Here is a 20,552-nt window from a genome sequence, read left to right as displayed (position 1 = left end):
GCAAAAGCTATGAAATGTAATTAATATCAGCTGTGAGCAAAGCCAAAATTACGCGCCTAGCAAAATGCTTTGACAATGCCTGTCAAAGCCGTACGCAACCAACACTATCATCAAAATGTACAAGCAGGTACGATAATTGCACCGAAGTTTTGTGTTTTCTACATTTTGTGTACGGTCACGAATGTAATTTAGTTCATTGCAAGCTAAAATGAATGAATAGGACTGAAGTATGTTTGCAAAAGTAGCATTTAAACACCCCGCAAAGTTGTAGAAATCGTATAATTGACGGAGGCTTTGTCGCTTGGCTGTGGATGTGTTGTGTTGTTGGAAAAGAAGTGAAGAAAATTTATGATAAGTTTTTGAAGCTAGACCGTGTTAAAGAATGTAATGTGCAATAGGAACAGTTAAAAATGTGTACAGTGTTTTCCATAGTTAAAGAACAGCGGACGGATTGGGAAAACTAATGTGAAAAAGACGCATCTTTATTTTAATGACGCTAGCGGAAAAGGGAAGACAGGTTGGGATGCAGAATATTGGATGCGTGGTCTGCGCGTTACCCAGAGATGGCGCTAGTGTAGCAGCCGAGCAATAGAAGCTGTACTGTGATTGGTCGGTTGGTAGCTAGAGTGAAAATTTGTGAAAATGTGATGTTTTGCTTACAATTGTGGACTGAAAAACTATCCATAGAACGGAAAATGCATCCGTGAGGTATTTGAAAACTGTTCCAGGAGGTAAAATTGCATAAGGTGCATGTGAGAGTAAAAATGAATGCATAGCATCGGCGCTTGGTGTTTGTCAAAATGGCGACCCAGCGCATCGACCAATCAGCGTCGAGCTTTGATAGGTGTCGTACATGATCGAAATTTTCAGTACAATCGAGGCCTTCGCGTCATGCTCTGCAGAAGTGCGTCTTCTGTGAGCAAAGTCGGGTCGAAAAGATAGCACAGCAAAGGAAGCAACGATTCGAGCCTCCGTTTGGCTGGGAAAAAGGAAGAAAATTGCCACTATTTTGACATGTGTCACGATAAAAATAAAGTGCAATAATATAGTGACAACAATTTAATAGTTTAGAAAGCGATTTTCGTGATACTGTCGCACGATACATGGGAAGGTAGGTTTTTCGCTCGCCATGGGTAATAATGCCCGTGTGGCATAAAGTGTGTGGTGCTGCTCATTGCTTTACCGTGTGGCGAAAGAGCGATAAGTAAAGCTGGTCGGAAAATGTGTTGTCCTGGTTGGAGTAGTGCGTTTGGAACTGCATCATGCGCTATGTTGGCCAGATGAAAATACATCAACAAATCAGTAATGCAGGTGTAGAAGTGTATGGAAATTACTACCATAGCTTGCAATGTGCAGTGAGAACGATCGGGCTCCGCTCCACGGGCTGTTAGATTAGAAAAAGCGAATTTGGGTTCAATAGTGACAAAGCATTCGAATATTTAAATTATTTTTTGATCACAGTATACCAAACCGTTTTTGCCAAAGGCTTGCAGATAGTAACAATGCTAGGCAACGATGCTCAGCATAACCTCTATTGTGGAAAAATATCTTTCCATCAAGACTTTTGGTTGATGCCAGGTTCTAACTGTTCCGTTCACATTATACATGGAAATTAATGTTTACTTTTTGTTTGTTTGATGCTTTCTTTCTTTCAGGCATACGTTTGAAGAAGTGGATTACAAATACTAGAACATAGAATTGATGTGTTTTTGAGCTTACCGTAACTCCAGTAGAGGCTTGCTTCCGCTATACAACGGGAAAGACGAGAAAGAATAGAACTACTACCGAGTGAGCAAGCCTGACTATGTACGATATACTGAGGCAGTTAACAGATTAATTGAAGGGCATACAGTTTACTTGTAAGATTGCATCTAACATAGTGAAGAACAGACAATGACAGGACGGCAATCCAATGGCCCAGGTGGCAGTGCATCCGTGGGCAAACGGAGGGGCCGCCCGCCAAAAACGGCCACAATGGATCGGCCGAAGAAGTTCCAGTATCATCTGATGAAGAAGCCCAAATATTTGTGCAAGGATACACAAGACGGCAGTACACCGTCGGCGTCACGCGCCTCATCGCCACATGGGAGTGAGGAAAGCCGTCCCTCTACCTCTCGGAGGACACCAGCAACGAAAGGTACGAGAGGCAGAAAATCAACGCCTCGCGGACGTCCAAGCGGTCGAGGTCGTGGAGGACACAATAATTCTTCCGCCCGAAAAGGTATGTTGAATGAAGCATTTTCATGTTCATCAAGAAAAACACATGACACATATATATTCCGGTTTTGCATCATACTCCTCCTTCCAAAACAACATACATACAGTGCGGTTCCTTCTTTACGCGCGACGCTGTTAGGCTGTGTGCGTGCGTGTGTTCATTTTCCCTCCATTTTTTCGCTCCCACGGTTGAACCTTCTTTTTGACAGTTAGTTGTTGGGATGGACGTATAAGGTGCTGCAAGGGGAAGGAAGGACGCACTGTCTCGTGCAGCGGAGGGAAACTTTGTTTTGATGAAATTCCCTTTTAGGTTACTTTTCTTTTTTGACGCCACTTGTCTGTATTTATGTTTTGATGTTGTTGTTTGTTAAAACGAAACAGATGATGTTGTAGAAAGAAACAAAGTTAATGTTTTCTAACAAATGCTATGTTTTATACCGTTGGAAAAGTAATGGTTCGAGAAGGGCCGAAATTAATGAAATTTAATTGAAATAAAATTAGACGTATCAAATATCCACCGATTGGATAGGTGAAACTGATGAAATTTGTTATATTTTTAACAGCTTATTCGTACCATGATTCGGAATATCATTACGGTTCCGACTTTGGAGACGACAGCGACAAAAGCGATCTCGACGATGACTATCTGCGTTCGCCCAGCGATTCGGACGAAAGTCTCGGACATGAATCTGACAGCGATTTCTCGATGACCAGCTCAAGTGGTGGACCCGGCATCAACGGGGCGATTTATCTGAAGGATCCAAGTCCGGATCCCGTTTGGCTGCAGGAGCGTGAAGTGCCGCCGCTCGAACTGCCCGAATCGTCGAAGGATCTGCTAGTGCCTACGGACATTGTGCTCAAGTGCACGTCCATCTATGAAATCATCCGACGCTTCCGTCACCAGGTTAGGCTGTCTCCGTTTCGGTTCGAGGACTTTTGCGCTGCCATCTGGAGCGAAGAGCAGAGCGCTTTGCTAACCGAGTTGCACATCATGCTGCTGAAGGGCATCCTGCGAGAAGAAGATTCGCAGCAAACGCACTTCGGGCCGCTCGATCAGAAGGACAGCGTAAACATTGCGCTGTACTTGATCGACTGCATTACCTGGCCGGAGGTGTTAAGAAGCTACATCGAAAGCGAGCCCAGCTTAGATCAGAGTGTGCTAAAGATACTAGCTACTACCGAGTATCCGTACGTTCCGGCCGAAGATCGTTTGTACGTGCTGCAGTTTCTAACCGATCAATTTTTGGTAACGACACAAGTGCGGGACGATGTGATGCAGGAAGCCATCCGGTACGATGATCACTGTCGTGTTTGCCATCGGGTGGGAGAATTGTTGTGCTGTGAAACCTGTCCAGCTGTTTTCCATCTGGAGTGTGTAGAACCACCACTGATAGACGTACCGAAAGGTGACTGGCAGTGCAATCTATGTAAATCGCACAAAGTATCCGGCGTTATAGACTGCATCTCGACGCAGGAAAAGCAGGGTATGCTATCGCGACAGGAAATGCTCGGATACGATCGACACGGTCGGAAGTATTGGTTCGTGGTGCGACGGATTTTCGTGGAAAATGAAGACTCGTCACAGGTATGGTACTACAGCACGGTGAAGCAGTTCGAGCTGTTGCTCTCGAAGCTCGATCCCGATGAGCTCGAGGCGGAACTTTATCAGGAGCTAGATCAGAAGTATCGCGATGATATCGTGCGGCAAATGACGCTGACTGAAACATTAACAAATCAACACAAGGGAGGAAAGAAATCGTACATCGAGGTTGACAATCAGCGCGTGGAAAAGCTGCTCGGTCCGTCGGAGATGGATGAACAAGGCAAAGAAAGTGCTAGTTCGGCTGATATGGAGGGTGAGGAAGATATCAAGGAGGGGGGCGAGGCAGGAACGGCTACAGAGAACGGTGGTGTCAACCAAGCCAAGGACAAAGAGTCATCATCCGATGAAACAATGGTGAAGGAAGAGGATGGCGCACAACAAGTGAATGGTGGGGGCAGTAAACATGTAACCCGATCGAAAACAGGATCACTAACACCGCGCACTTTTAATTTGGATGAGTTGAAGAAGAAAAATCCAAAGGAAGAGCCGGCAAATGTTGCTAGCGCTTCCAGTGCAAGCACGGCAACGGACGGTATCGATCGATTGACGCGCCAGAAAGTAACCCAACTGTCGAACGGGACGCTCTACTTCAAGCTGGGTATGGAAAATGGACACAAAAATTACGTCAACCAGTACGCCGTGCATCCGATCGCGTTGAACAAACCGCAGCGCAACGAGGAACGTGATAAGAAGAGACACCTTTCGCACAAATTCTCACTCACGCCGGTGTCGGAGTTCAAATGGCTAGGCGGTGGATTGTATGCGACTCAGCAGCAGATCATTACGACCATTCGCCAAACGTTGCTTGCACTAGAGCAAGCGATCGTAACGCCGTTCTTGCATCATAATTGGAACCGCCTTCGGAAGGTGTGGATCAATGCGATCGGTGTGTGCACCACCCCGAATGAGTTTGCACGGGCGATGTGTATGTTCCAGACCTGTCTGCGCGGTGTAGTATTTGCTAGCGTTTGGCACGAGCAGCTAGGGCACACAAAAATGTACCGGATAACGCTGGCCGAACGGGAGGAAAAGAAGAAGCTGGAAAAGCGCGAAAAGCGCGAACGTGACGACGAGGAGGAGCGGAACAGAACGGCGATTAATTTCGTAAAGTATTCGCTCGGCTTGAAGCATCAGGTATGGAAGCAAAAGGGAGAAGAGTACCGTATCCACGGACAGTGGGATTGGATCTGGATGGGAAATGGACGTCGAAGGAAGACAGTCCCCGGGCGAACAACGAACGAGGCGGCTCATGTGGTACTGCCGGTGCTGCTACCTGAAACGGGAGAGCGAAAGGTGCAGAAGCTGGATTGGCGATCTTACGAAGCCTTCGTCAATTGCAACGACAAAACGTCCGGAACTTTTCTGTTCCGGTCGGAACAGACGCCAGCGGCCGTGGATTTTCTCACCGACATAGGTTCGCTGAACGAAAAGTTGCTACAAAAGATTAATCAAATTGAAACGTTCGAGGTTCCGCAACAGTATAGCACCGAAATTGATGTTTCGCGTGCACTTTCCACACCGCAGGGCCGCATACTGTATCCGAAGGTGGGCCGAAAGTGTCCACTGCTGGAAGGGTTGCTACAGCGCCGTATCAACTTGCGCGACGCAGAGGAGCAGCGTATTAAGTTGGCCAAGGAACGCCAGGAAGAGGGTTTGGGTGAAGAGCCTGCTGTGGTTTCGAAGTCGGACACTACACCCAGCAATACGACCGTCATAACGGTGCGTGTGCTTCCACCCAGTGAGTGCATTGAGAAGCAGCTGCAGCGCATTATCAACAGCCATGGAACCGCGGGACAGGTTGGTACGGTTCCGATAAAGCCCCACGTAACCGCTTATCAGCAACATCTTCGCAACCGACACTATCGGGAAAAGTTACAGGCCTTGGTCAGTCAGACGCAAGAGTTGCGTGTGAAGTATCACTACGCGAATCGAATGTCCGCACAAAACAAGTGCTACTCGGTTTCCTGCAGCAGTGCCAGTAGCTCGTCGTGCTACTCTGCTTTGTGTCGCGAGAAGGTAGCTTTAAGGGCGAAACTATTCGCGGTGCTTAAGCAAATGCAGGTGTTGGAAATTCAGCACAACAGCTCCGTTCAAGCTACGGCCACAGCTGGTGGTGCGGCTGCAACAACTCCTGCAAAGTCCATACTGGAGCAGAAGCTGACGGAAGCGAGAAAGGAGAGCTTTGAAAATTTACTCACCAACTTCTCTGTAAATCTGTTCAAATCGCTAAATGATGATTTGGAGCGATCGAAGCGAACGCTGGTGGACTATGACGAAGGGCTGCTGGCCAAACTAACGGCCGACGTTTCACTGAAGCAGGAAATTCCCGACGATCAAGGTGTAGCGGTGAAGGAGGAACCCGATATGGTCACGGCACCATCCGTCATGGATTGTAATGATGTTGTCAAAGAGGAAGTTGTGTGCAGCAGTGAGGACAACGCAAGCGATAGTACCGCTGCAATGCTGGACGTAACAACGACACCGCTGATCGAAGATGTAAAACCGATGGATGTGGATGACGGTGCAGTTGCACCATTGAACGAGAATTCCAATTCCAACTCACTTTCTTCGGATGTTTCCCTCGGAGACGGAACGCGCGTTACACGCGGACGAGGACGATCTTCACGCTTAGCAACGAAGCTTAGCGACGAATCAGCTACCACCGCTAATGTGTCGAAGGAACATCCCAACACGTTTCCCTCCAAGCCAAAGGAAGAAGAAATGCCAGAGAAGAAGCCGGAGTTTATGATTCCGATGCGACCGAATCGTCGTTTTGCGCTTCCTTCGCGAAGTGCGAAAAAAGATGAGGTGGAAGTAAAGGAAGAAGCACCGGATGGCAGTGTGCGCGTGTATTCTGTGGCTAATACGAAGGGGAAAATTTATCTCAAGAAAACACTTCCACCGGTGGTGAAAGCGAACACCGGTTCAGGTGCGGCCGGCGATGGAACCAAACCCAAAACAGACGTCAGAATTCCCATTCTGGGTAACGGGAAACCGCGCTATCCCGTGGTCAATTACTTCCGCACGAAGAAGGCAGGCGTATCTTCGATCATGGTGTTGCCCCGTGGCGAACTGTTGAAGCTAGCCAAACATGGCGGACGTTTGCCGGTGTCGGGTTTTCACCATTTGGCAAAGGCAAACACTTCCGTGTGGCCCTATCCCTGCTCGCGCCCGTTATTTAAAACATGCTGGCTGTATCGTAGCGTAAATCTTTCATCGCTGGCATCGGTAGGATTGCAATTGCGCATTCTTTGGACTTGCCTGCGATGGGATGATATGGCCATGAAGCCGGTAACGGCCGATGGCAAACAACAGGTGACGACGGAGTCGGAAATCATGTCACTGGAATTGCTTCGTCACAGGCACGTAGGGATGTTTAACGAGCGGTTACAGTATCTGCGCCGGAAAGTGGTCATACCATTGGAGTTGCCGAAAACTGTACGAGGTAAGTGTAAGAAGAAGGGGACGAAGGTTTTTTTTTGGTTTGGTTTACCTTTTGAAGTTAATTAATAATATAATTGTTAACCATTATAGCAGAAGTTCAATCCATTCGTTCGGGATTGCGCAAACGGAAACGAGCCGAATCGCCCCAGCAAACCGAACCGCAAGTGTCGGAAGAATGGATCGACGAAGACAAGCTGGAGCTGTGGGAGATAAAGCTGTACGGTGAAAAGCAGGAAAAGCTGGTCGCAGCCTCAGCCCAACCAGTGACGCGAAACAGTACGGGCAAGCTACCGATGGGCAATCGACTAAACGATTCGTCTTCGACCGCTTCGCCTGGTGGTGGTGGTGGTACGATGGCTAACAAATCGTCTTCCTCCGTTACCAATAAAGTATCGCGCGATGAAATCAATGAAAAGATGGAACAACAATTACGTATACAGCGGGCAGCACACAATCAAAAACGAGCTTTGGAACTGAAGCAAGGTAAGTTACGATCGGCTTCGTTCGTATATCGGCTCATGAAACATAATACATTTAAATTGATTGGTTCCCTGTTTTTTGTAGAAGGTGGCACCACACCGAAAGGCACCGGTATAATTCAGCGCAAGATTTTGGTCAAGAATCCGGACGGTACAACAAAAATCATCCAACAGAATGTAGCGACCAACTCCAATGCCAGTCACCAGGCAGCTGGAACCTCGAAACCGGACGGTCCGCAAAAGGTGCAAATCATTCGTGGGCCAGACGGGAAAGTAAGCGTGCGTGGTTTGAACCCAGGCCAACAGTTGATTCAAACGCCGGATGGTAAATTGCACGTGCTAAGCAGTAATCCCAACTGTAAGTATTGTAACACTTGAGAGTTGAGTGGTTTTATGCAACGATTTAACACTTTTCTTCTTCTCCCTGTAGCACCCAAACAAATGATCACAAAGATCGGACAGAAGATTGTAAAGGTTGGTCAATCCGGGACGCCCAATTCCTCTGCGGGTGCCACATCGACAGTTACAAGCAGCGATACCAGTGCTCCAAACACGCCTACACAACACATACTAAACAAGGGAGTATTGATGCGCAGTGTCACATCGACTCCGACTGGCGCGGCATCGCCTCAACCGGTCAAACAGGTCGTACAGCGTCAGCTCTTGCAAAAGGTATGTACATTGTCTGGTAGCATTTACCTCGATGAAGAAGAAGCAAAATTAATTGTTTGTTTTCCCTCTTAAATCCCTAAGGTACAAACCACAAACTCAACAGCAAGTGTACAAAATGTACAGCAAATCGTATCGTCCTCTGCGGCACAGAAAATAGTGATCAACAACCAGGGCACGCTGCAGAAAGTCATTACAAGCAGTGGCCACCAATTGTTGGCAACAACGACACCAGTGCAGAAAGTAGTGACGCAGTCGAACTTGCAACAGCTACTCCAAGGTACACAGCATCAGGGCGGTCAGAAGGTGATCGTCGAACCGACGGCAGCAGCTGCAGCAGCTGCGGCCGCCGCCGCCGCATCGAGCACCGCTCAATCGCCGATGCCGACGCAAAAAGTGTTGCTCGCTACCACACCCGGTCAGCCGACCGTTACCAAACAAATATTGATACAAAACGCAACCAGTGTTGGAGGTACTCCGCAGCAAATCATCATCAACCATGGCGGTCAGAAAATGGTTCAGCAAATAGTGGCGTCTCCCGGCCAGCAGATAATGATCGGTGGTCAGAGAATCATTCTCAACAGTGGACAGAAGCTGGTGAACAACACTCCGCTGCAGATACAAACGCAGCCGACCGTTGTGTCGGTGGCCGGCGGTGCACAGCTAACGACGACCGGGACGATGCAACAAATTCAGAAAGTGCAACAAATCGTGACGGCGGCTCAACCGACTGTTGCTTCCGCTACTATACAACCACAGCAGCAGCAAACTCAGCAAATACAATTCCAGATTCAGCAGCAGCCCGCTACTATGCAGGCGGTGGCTACGACCTCTCAGCAACAGCAACAAACCGTTGCTATCAGTCAGGTGCAAAGCTTGGCCCAACAGCTCTCTAGCGGTAAATTGCAGTTGGCGAATGTTAACGGGCAACAGGTTCTGCTGCGACCAATAAGCAACAATCAGGCACAGGTTGTTGCACACATCAAGGCGCAACCCAACGGCACATCACAAATTATTCCTGTCGCTAACCTAGCCGACCCTGCCCAGGCACAGCAGCAGCAACTACAACAACAACTGCAACAGCAGCAGCAACAACAGCAACAACAACAACAGCAGCAGCAGCAACAGCAATTGTTACAACAGCAGCAGATTTTACAGCCTGCCGTACAACAGGTATTGCAAACAACAACAGACATTAATAATGTCGTGCTCCAGCAACAGCAGCAGCAGCAGCAACAGCAACAGCAAATCAGCAATTCGGTGGAACAGTCACTGTTACAAGGGCAGCCCCCCGGCACGGTTATTAAATGTGTTACGGCACAGGTAGTGCATACCGGTCAAGGACCCAGGATTGTTTTACAAGGACTGCAAGGCAGCGATTTTACACCTCAACAAACCGCACTGGTACAACAGCAAGTCAAACAGCAATTGCTAAGAGGTGAGCGTACGAAAAGAGTTATTTTTTTTTCATTTTTGATCGCCAGAAGCTGGTGTAGATAGGGAATTTGCAAAAGTATAATAATCCTTGGGAGCAAAAAACAATGATGTTTGTTCGGCGTTGCGTTTTGGAATAACTTTCATTTGTTATACTCTTTATCGTTAGCATTAATAAAAATGTTTTCTCTCTGCTTCTTATCTGTCCCAGTTCAAGAATCAAATGGTCGGCAAGGTAGTATGATTGGGCCAACGAAAATCTATCTGGCCATTCAACCAGCCCAGAACTCGGTAGCGACCACCGGTGCCGTTGCCAGCCAGCCTCCACCACTGACGCCGGTGCAAATAAAGCACGAGTCCGGAACACCGATACAGATACACCATCAAGTAAGTCGTTTTTAGGCTTCAAAGGCCCACTTCCTCCCATTTCATGCTCTCTCTAGCCTACCATGAACTATTCATACTTAATATTGGGGCTGGAATTCGTAAAGAAGTGACGATACAATGAGTTTAATCATAACCCCCCGCCCCCAAATCATCACCATGTACATTCCAAGGGAATCGTGTGTTTGTTTAATAGTACGCAAAACATTATTTTTAGGTAAGGTTTTTTCTTGTACGAGGATTTGTTTTTTTCTTTTTTTTTTTTGTTTTGATCTACATTTTACAATCTTGACAAAAGCCACGTTTTCGGTACGAATTTCCCCCCTGCCTGCCAACCCATCACGATGCGCAATCCGTGTTCTGACAAGCGATAAATAAGACCAAAAGCTGCTCGGTTGTTAACAATGGAGGTTTATATGTTTTCACAACGTTTATGTTTTACAGTGCGTTATTGTTTTTTGATGTTGCGCTATTAATAACCATTATAACCTGAGCGAGATTAATATATGATACATTTTGTACACGGCTATAGCTTTCTCTGTCCAGTAAGGACCAAACCTTCTCGAGACTTGAGACAAACTAAGTAAATGAACAAAAAGTAAACGATCAAAATGGAACAGACGATAGGGTATTGCTACAATTTATTATGTTATACATATTATGCTTTTCATATTTCACAAATGGACTTATAAAATTGACATGATTCTTTTCGCATATATAGGACTATTTTGTTTCGTTTAATTTGTATTCAGTGTTCAAAATGGCAAGGGCTAGCTGGCTCTGCATTTGAGAACACACTGAAGTATAGACTACGAACGTTGCGAAGTTTTGCAGCAAAGTGTTAGAAGTGCACAATATTTAATCGAAAACAGAGATTGTTAGTATGTAAAGAAGTATCTGCACTTTTTGGAGGTCAAGCACTTCCGATAGATAACTTGTTAAAAAAGTGTATTGAAAACGATTAGCGTCGCATTCAGCTCACAGCCCAACAGACCGCAATACGGGGATTTAAATTTGATTCGGACTGATGTTCCGTGGGACTGACTACTTGTTTACGTGGTATACATACACAATAAGCCTAGCATGCGATGTAGCCAGTCGTGATCGTAAGCGATCACATTGCGTTTAAAACATTCAGCATAACACTCCATTCCCTGCCTAACTTTGGACACATATTATCGGAGACTGCGTATGCAAAGCATATAGTGAAAAGTAAGAATTCAATTCCAAATGAACGGAGCAGCAGATCATTGTCTGTGTGGCCTGTGTGCAATCGTTACTTTGCTACGGATGTGTAGTCTAATCTGTCTACACGGAAAAAAGCTGAATAAACACAACCGTTAACTCTCATTGAATCACGAACGATCAAGACGAAAGACATAGATATGGTCTGGTAGCAGAGCCTGAGTATCAATGTATCAATAAGAGTACACTTATTGATTTAATTCGTTTCGCGTATTCCAATATTTACTGCAAATTTCGTTCACTGACCTCGATTGCTGTTCGTAGATTTCTATTATTAGTGGTCTACTTGTTGCTGTGCATGTTTTTGCTCCATCAAGCACAGCATGTTGTGGCTTCCATCGGAGGTGGCTCTCTTACAGGTGGCGGTGTTTATGTGATGCATTATTGCAACAACCAAAGTTTCAATTATATAAACAAGCAACGTTCCTTGTGAACCGACAGATCAATATAGCGAGATTCACCCGAATAGCGGGTCGAACTCACGCAACTGATAACCAGACAGAAGGCAGACTAAAAATGACAAACAGGTGTAGAACCTAAAAAGAAGGGCAACTGACCATTAAAAAAGAAGGAAAGATCTTTTGAACATAAAATTGCATTATTGTTGATATATCAAACTTCAGCTTAAGTACATTCCTTTCGGGCATTACACCCGTGACGACTCGTAAAAACTCGCGGGACGGACACCATTTCCTTACGTACATTCTAATACGTTTTTTTTCTGTTAGAACTAGACTGTTTTCCCATGACTTGTTATCACGTGCAAAATACACTCAAAGGGAGATCAGAGCTCAATGAGTTTCTAAATGCAGTTTTAGCAATAAAAGCACCAATAGATTGTGTGTTTATGTTAGTGAGTCCCCAGTAATTGTATGACATGTGAACATAATAATTAGGAACATATTTTCCATGATCCCCACCCGTATCTTTTATGACCTTTAAATAGCAATTATGCGACTGTCTTGCCTCTAGTTAAACCATAATACGAATGTCCGTTAAGATTTATTGCAATAAGTTTTGAAATCTTTTTCCCCTATTTGTTTTGTGTACCGATTCCGTATTAATGCGCTATTGTGGCGTGTAGTTTATTTATCCTTGTGTACTACTTATTCTATCTCATTCTTTATTGGAATGTACTCTACATGTGTAGTGAAGCGCTCTCAATATATTGTGTTTAAACTGCCGGTTGGGGCGGTTCGATGGTGTATGTGATAAACGGCGCCGGTTCCACACCACAGGACCGGGTATCATATCCCATCTGGACCTTCCCCCAGTAGCAAGGACTGTCTATTCAGCTACGTGGTAAAGTCTAGTAAGCCAGAAACGGCCAGAGAGAGAGAGAAACTGCCGGGAAATGAAAGTATTTCTCTCGACTATAGATTCACTAACCATCACGAAGTTGAAATATGTGCAGCATTAAAACCAATAGGCATTTTGTTTTATTATCCAAAAATGGGGTCTCTGTACGATAGACAAAGTATAACAGCCCTAAGCAAACAAACCAGTGTACATAACTACTATTAAGAATGAATGCGCTACTCATACTTTACAGCATGGTAACATTTCTAATACTATATATCAAAGGCGCATCTGTAATTAATCAACTGAAAACTTAAACTTGCAAAGAAAAAGTTGATAAGTTATCTAAAATAACACACCACTACACGCTTTAAGGCGTGCGTGCGTAGAGAAGGATTCATTGGAACGGCCAGTTGACTTCGGAACAGAGAGAACGATAAAAGAGAAAGAGAAACAGAAGAACGTTAAGAGGAATTTACATGACTTTTTTAAAAAAAAGGACTTGCTGTGTAAAAACAAAAGCAACAAAACACAAACATACAACATATTCTTCATGGATGTAAGAATAGTAGTAGGAAATGATTCATGAATTGATTACACGCATATGATATTAGGAGAGAATAATAATGAATTGACAAGCAAACGAGACAAAACAACAATGGTAATCAATAAAGAACAAAAATAAAACCACAATGTATCTGAGCAAGATTAACAGAAAACTGAATTTTACAAAAATAATTTACCCCGGTGTGTGTGTGCGTTTATTGTCTAATCCTAAATCACATGATGAAACTAATATCGTTTCTCTCTCTTATGTTGCGCAATTATTTATCGCTTAGATTGCGTTTGTGCTTCGTTAAACTTTGCAACATTTTTCTTTGTTGTTATGTAGTTGTTTTGTTTTCTTCTTTGATACTTAATCGTTTTTCCACCGCCGCACACCGGTCTCCGAGCCATACCATACTATCGTGTTGTACACAATTGATACCAACAAATAAAAGGACACAAGTTAGCAAACATGTCTTTACTAATAACTCTAAATATATATACGATATATTCACCTACCTACAAGCGGAAAGGGTCGAGAAAGTGAAGAAAGGAAGCCACATGCTGCGACATAATGCGGGAATGCAATTTCTTCTTTATCCTTGTCTCTAAGATTACGGACTTATTTGTACATACATATACTATATATAAACATAGGGATGACGGGATGCTGTTGTTCCTAAGAAGTGTGTGCGTGTGTCGGATGAGTTACAAAGGCTTTAAGTGAGTTAATATTTCAATAGAATTCGAAAATATGAAAACTAAACGTAGGGAAACAGAGCAACACAGATCAAGAGAAGTACAGCTAAAAATGTTGGCGGGCAGGGTTTTGTCGCAGATCTCTTCTGGCACACCGTTCCTGATAGTTTCATTTTCCTTCACTTATGTATGGCTTTGTCTTAAGTAGCGTTAATGCTTTAAATGGCATGAAATATGCAGTTGAAGTTTTTATTTAAAATTAACGAAGCAATAAGAACAACGTAAAACTAAACTAAGGCCATACACTTATCATACAGTTGAAACTAACTACAACCACATTTTCCCAGTTTTTTTTTCTTCCAGTGTTTGTTGATTTTGAACCATGGTGTTTTATACTTTACTACAATAAGTTGATGTTGTTTGAAACAGCTTTTATAATAACGCTTTTGTTTATTTTTCTGTTGTTTTTTTATATGATAATGCATACAGAGCTTTTTTGTTTTAAGTTTTTCTTGTTTCTTTTTGTTTTGTTTAATTTACAAAATGGTTGTTGTTTTTATTGGTTTTGTTTCAATTACCCTCGTAAGAGCTTAAGTTATAACTTTTTATGTTTTGATTTTGTTTCACTTTTGCGTTCTTTTAAATTTTTTACTCAATTTTTAAACATGTTTGAAAAACAAAAAAAACACACACAAGAGCTTCATTTCGTTTTTATAATCTCCTTCTCCACATATATCTTTCCTCTCTCTCTCTCTCCATCCTGTTTGTGTGCGTGTCCGTGTGCTCGCTTTTTTTGATCGCAAATGAGAATCAGTACAAAAAAAAAACGCCGGCAAATCGAATACAGAAAGTGAATTTTTATGATCCGAGGAAGAACCTGCATTCCATCGATCTCCGACCACTGATCATCAGTTTGTTTTGTTACGAAGAGGGATAAAGAATTTTTTTTTTGTTGGCTGGATTACGAACCTATTGAAGGAACAGAGAATTCATCATTGAGACAAAGGACTGGAACAGGATAGTAGCGATAATTGTCAAATTAACATTCTATCAACATGTAGACAAAGTTAAACCAAACTGTTAGCATTTTGTTAGGAGACGTAGTTTTTTTTGTTACAAAATTTCGAATAGCGAAGGAGTATCAAAGCCCCCCCTACCCTAGGGAAAGTGTTTCACATCCTGAATGTTGTATTCCTATTGCACATATATTTTGGGTTTTGTTTATTATTATTATTTTGTTGTTGATAAATTTAGTTTCTTTCTTCCCTAAATGATTTGTTAACACACTTGTTGCTCTCTCATACATGTTAAAAGCAAACAATTGTCCACACTGCACTAAGTCTGTTAAAGTGTTAAAACTTTTATTTACTTTCGTTTTATCTATAAAATAATATGGCTAAACTTATACTTTATTTTAAATGAATCAACGGCAAAGGAACGGAAGAAAAATAATTATGCTTTTTCTCACAGTAGATAGACGTTATTTGAAAGGTTAAAGTACGTAAAATTAAATTAAATGAAGCAGTTAGGGCGTACAGGAAAGCGATAGAGATTGTAAGGAACAGATCTAGGAAAGACATAACTAATTCCAATTGGCAAAGCTGTGGCTACCTTTCCGTAATTTGTACACTTATCAATTTCCGCACTTTGTCCTTTGTTTGGATGAATATCTTCACTCTCTCCTACAATCACGATACATGAATTGAATATGCATCAATCCAAAGGAAGTAAAACGATGGGCCAGATGTGTGTTGGCTAACGGAGAAACACACGTGTTGATCCGTTGTTGCGGCATCTTTGCATTGTTTTGCGTAGTACACTTTCCCCTAAGTATTGGTCGGAGATCGGTGGGCTTAACGGCATTTGAAAGAAAGTTCTTCCACTCTCGATATCAACGGTGAAATGGTGAAAACTCTGGCTTTTCATCGCTGTGTTCAAACGATGGCGCGGTTGTTTTGTTTGCTGGACAGTACCAAGGGTCTGGTTTGTACCTGATTGCAATCATTTGCGATGAAACGAGCGAGAAACGCGGGCACTCAATAGTGTCAAACATGCAGAACGTTTTACTAATATTGTCCATCCCGTGTGTGTGTCGTGGTCGTGTTCTACTTTGCCTCGACACCCGTGGTCGTACAATTGTGTTTGTTCTGTTTTTTTCTTTGGTATCGTTAATTCAAAAACAGGACAATACAACGGAAGCTGTTGCGGATATGGGTACGTCGGAGGATACTGCTAGCAATACTACGATACCTGCCGTTCCGATGATTGCCGGAACAAACAATAGTTCGATCGTTGATGACGGAAAGCCACGCATCCTTTCGAACATCATCATTAATGGTGCCAATAATAATGCGACTGGAATTAATCCGTTGGTGAAGAAGGAGTTGATCCAAAAAGTGAGTAACAATCTGAACAAGCAACAGCAGCAAAAGATGCAGCAACAGAATGTACAGCTAGCAGAGGCTGAGTCGTCCGATGATACGGCAGCGCGGCTCTTGAAGGATGTAGCAAACGATGCAAAGGAGCTGGAAGGAGAGGATGGTGCCGAAGGGAAGAATTCGTTCGTTGTAACACCGGATTATATTCAGCAATGTAAGTAATGACCTACAACCTATTCAGAAGAAGATGCTCATGCGGTTTTAAAAACGGTTTTTTGCTCGCTCTGTTTTGTAGTGATTAACAATGCCCGCAAACAAGGAAATACGCCTGAAATAGAGGAAAAACTGCTAAATTTGCAGCGCTATCATGAAAAGAACACTAAACCCGAGGATCGACCCGATCGTACGATTGCACTGCAGCACAACTACAGCAACATGACGGGGAACCGTAGCGAATCACACAGTAATAGTAGCCGTACCCGTAAACGTGTGAATCCGCGTGTGGACGATGATGATGATGAATGGCAGATGGACACCCCGAAGCGCTCGCGTCCTTCCAAAAGCACCTCATCCGCCACTGCAAGCGGTGGTAATGCATCGTTCAGTCCGGGAACAAGCAGCCGGGAACGAAAACTTTCCAACAACGAAAACCATGGCAGTTCTCCGAGCAAAAGACGAACAGCAGCACCAACAAACCGTCAGGCACACGAATCCCCAACCATGACGGCTGTGGCTGTGTCTGCGGATGGAAAATCCGATCCTCCCTCAGCTGCTCGGAACAGGAATGCGGACAAACGGAAGCAACATGCGGCCGGTGATGGTACTGCTTCGGGTGGCAATGTTGTTGTTAGCTCCTTGGCCACTGGTAACTCGCCGCAGCAACAGAGTCCACAGCAGAGGCAGAACAAATTGCAGGTATGTTGTTGTGCTTGCACGCACCGATCGTAAGAATCTTAATGTTTGCATTTGAAAACATTTCCCTAGAAGCTATTTTATCCTGCTTTTCCGCATATTCCCATATTCATCATTGCACCATTTTTAGCTATAATTTAATGAGATCAGCTCTGCAGCTTTATTGGGTTCTCTCCTTGTAATGTTGCAGACGAAATGTTTCGTTATCCACTTTCTTCTCATTTGTTTCTTCCACAATTAGATGTTGATTGATTTTTCCAACATGTTTTTTTCCTTATATTATTATTATATGTTTTTTTCTTATGATTACTAATTTGCTTCCGTGTTGTGCAAGTTGTCCCAACCTAGCATTCACAACCAACAGCAAAAAAAACCGAAAATAAAATCCTTATTTCTGTGTGTGATTGTTCTTTTGCGCTAGGCACAATTGAATCGTCACAAGGAACAGTTAAAGAAAGACATTCTCAAGAAACGATCTCATCTCGAAAAGGAATTGCAGGTACAGATACAAAAGGAACTCTCCGTCGAGCTGCAGTCGGCTTCTGGCACCACAAACGTCCGGGCGGCACCAGGTGGTGGAGGAGCTGTGGTGGTAGCGTCGGCGGCTGGTACGACAGCATCGTCCCTCCAACAGCAACAGCAGCAGCGGCAGGAGAACAGTTCGCTTCAAACACCACCAACGTTCGAGTCGATCGTGTCCAATGCGGACGCACATGGGGAGAATGAACAGCTGGTGCCGCCCGGTCGTGGTAGCTCGAAGCAAGCGACGGATAAGAGTTCCTCAACATCAACCACAGCCACCACAAGCAGAAGGAGGTTGGTGTTTTTCTTTTCGTTTTGCATTCGTTTCCAATGATATTGATTGTTTTTCTTTTACACTTCATTGTAGAACGACTGCGGGAGCAAATGCGGCAAAAGAACAAGCATCCAACACGCCGGCCGCTGCCGGTAGCAAACGAGGCCAAAAGCATGCCACGCCAGCAAGTTCGAAAGCTGGAAACACTCGATCGTCGGGTGGCCGTGGATCGGGGCAAACGAAACGAGGAGGTGCGAAAAAGAATAATAAAGCCCAAACGCATTGCATCTGTCAGACACCGTATGACGATTCGAAGTAAGTTCTTCAATCACGAATGGGAGTCGTTTTCCATTAAGGTATCTCACCTAATGAATCCTTTTTCTTCCTTTCAGATTCTATGTTGGTTGCGATCTGTGTAATAATTGGTTCCATGGCGATTGTGTTGGTATCAGCGAGGAAGAGTCGAAGAAGATCACAGAATACATCTGCAGCGAATGTAAGCATGCTCGGGACACACAGGAGCTGTACTGTCTCTGCCGACAGCCGTACGATGAATCTCAGTAAGTAACGCGCTCGTAACGCGCTTGTAACGCGCGTAACGCTTGCATCGTTTACTTAACGTGGTTCGTTGTTGTGATGTTCTAGGTTTTACATTTGCTGTGATAAGTGTCAGGATTGGTTCCATGGTCGTTGCGTTGGTATTTTGCAATGCGAGGCTAACAACATCGATGAGTACAGCTGCCCGAACTGTCAGATGAACAATGCAATTAATTTTGCCAACATGAAAACGCTTAGCATGAGGGAGTTTGAAAATCTTAAGAAACTGATCAAACAAATACAGGTAAATGGCGCATATTGTCTGTTTCTAGCTCTTTCACACTCCATGATTAATATTGTTCTGCTTCTTACATTTCTTTACTCAGCAACACAAAAGCGCCTGGCCGTTTATGGAACCGGTCGATCCAAACGAGGCACCGGATTATTATCGTGTAATAAAAGAACCAATGGGTAAGCATCTTTGTTCAGATGCAAAATTCGTATATCCAGGTTGATCTCACTCATTCTTGATTCGTGTTTCTTTACAGATCTGCAAAAGATCGAAACAAAAATCGACAACAAAATCTATCAAACACTGTCCGAGTTCATCGGCGATATGACGAAAATATTCGACAACTGTCGGTACTACAACCCGAAGGAATCGCCATTTTTCCGCTGTGCCGAAAGTCTCGAATCGTTCTTCGTGCAAAAGATCAAATACTTCCGCGAGCATCTCATCGATCGAAACGATGATTTGGTGGGGGTCGGTACTCTCTCCTCTACTACAGCAGCAGCAGCAGCAGCACCAGAGACATCTGCTGTGACCGCTACAGCGTAGTCTTGTAACTCCATTCTGTACAATTATCTACAGAATGGCTAGATGACGGTTAGCGCAGACGGGAGGGATATGTATGTTGTTAACATAATTTAAAACCCATTTTAAATTATTACCCCCGGGGGATTAGAACGTTACACACTGGTTCTTTTGTAACCCCTGATCCCTTGGACGACAAACGAATGAGTCATATTCATATTATGCAGCGTAGAATATATTTAATTTAAACAAGCCCCACGAGATTTTAAAAACAATAATATACGCCTGTTTAATAAGAGGAGAAGAGCAAAACGAGTTGGTGTAATTTGAGGTGCAGGGCATGGGCCGGTTCCCAAATAGTAGAGTCGTCGGTATAAAAGGTCTCCCCAACCTCCACCCTCCCAACCACAGCAAATTTCAATTGGTTCAAGCATACATCGTTTTACATGTGTATAGTTTTCCACCGATTTATCATTTTCACTGTATATATTTTTAAATAACGTACCTACGATGGCGATTTCGTGAGATAAGAAGAAAAAAAAGATCATGAGAAGGTTTGGCGTGTGTGTGTGTACAGGAAATACATTTTAAGAATTTTAAAGTAAGCGCACAGTTTACATAGGTATGGTGGTTCCATTCGATATTGATTAAATACAGTCAGCTACTACAAACTCATTAGTAGACGTTTACCTATATTTACTTTAGATTTACCTTTCCATATATGTTTAATCAATTGTAATCATAGAGAGAAATAGAGGGAAGTGAAGGATGTCCATTGCAAAGGAACACACATTTTTATTGTAGATATATCAACACACAAGCATCCCAAACACCCACACACTTGTTTATTGCTACTAATTGTGTGGGAAAACAAAAACTCGTGCACAAGTTAAATCTGTAAAGAACGGCGTTATAGTTACATAGTATTATTGCTTTCGTCACATTGTATCATTTACTGAAGAAACCGTGAGTTTTTTTTGTTGCATTAGGAATGGCAAATATAACGCCAAGATTAACCGGGTCGTGAAAAGAGGCCCCTTATTATACTGAACTTGCAATAAATGTAAGAATCTGGACAGAATTTTTAAAACAATAC

The 20,552-nt window shown here is 43.7% G+C and overlaps 1 protein-coding gene across 8 annotated transcripts; it reads left to right on the top strand.

The window, feature by feature from the left end:
* The first annotated feature begins 4 nt into the window (after window positions 1-4).
* Window positions 5-20,549, top strand: LOC125770620 (nucleosome-remodeling factor subunit NURF301). Of its 8 annotated transcripts, none has more exons than XM_049440452.1 (16): window positions 5-127; window positions 1,656-2,221; window positions 2,781-7,265; window positions 7,355-7,747; window positions 7,829-8,101; window positions 8,174-8,415; window positions 8,497-9,850; window positions 10,058-10,233; window positions 16,203-16,611; window positions 16,693-17,312; window positions 17,731-18,125; window positions 18,199-18,420; window positions 18,498-18,665; window positions 18,751-18,946; window positions 19,029-19,113; window positions 19,191-20,549. In XM_049440452.1, exons 2-16 carry the CDS (start codon window positions 1,894-1,896, stop codon window positions 19,478-19,480), a joined length of 9,636 nt encoding a protein of 3,211 aa, XP_049296409.1. In that variant the 5' UTR covers window positions 5-127; window positions 1,656-1,893; the 3' UTR covers window positions 19,481-20,549. The 8 variants fall into 8 exon arrangements, with proteins under 8 accessions (XP_049296409.1, XP_049296413.1, XP_049296412.1 ...); XM_049440456.1 differs by having other exon boundaries at window positions 119-169; XM_049440455.1 differs by lacking the exon at window positions 5-127 and adding an exon at window positions 130-227.
* Window positions 20,550-20,552: the final 3 nt, after the last annotated feature.

The sequence above is a fragment of the Anopheles funestus genome, chromosome 3RL (assembly GCF_943734845.2).
Source record: "Anopheles funestus chromosome 3RL, idAnoFuneDA-416_04, whole genome shotgun sequence".
Lineage (NCBI taxonomy): Eukaryota > Metazoa > Arthropoda > Insecta > Diptera > Culicidae > Anopheles > Anopheles funestus.
Note: the sequence above shows the minus strand (reverse complement) of the source record. Positions and strands in the feature narration are given on the sequence as shown.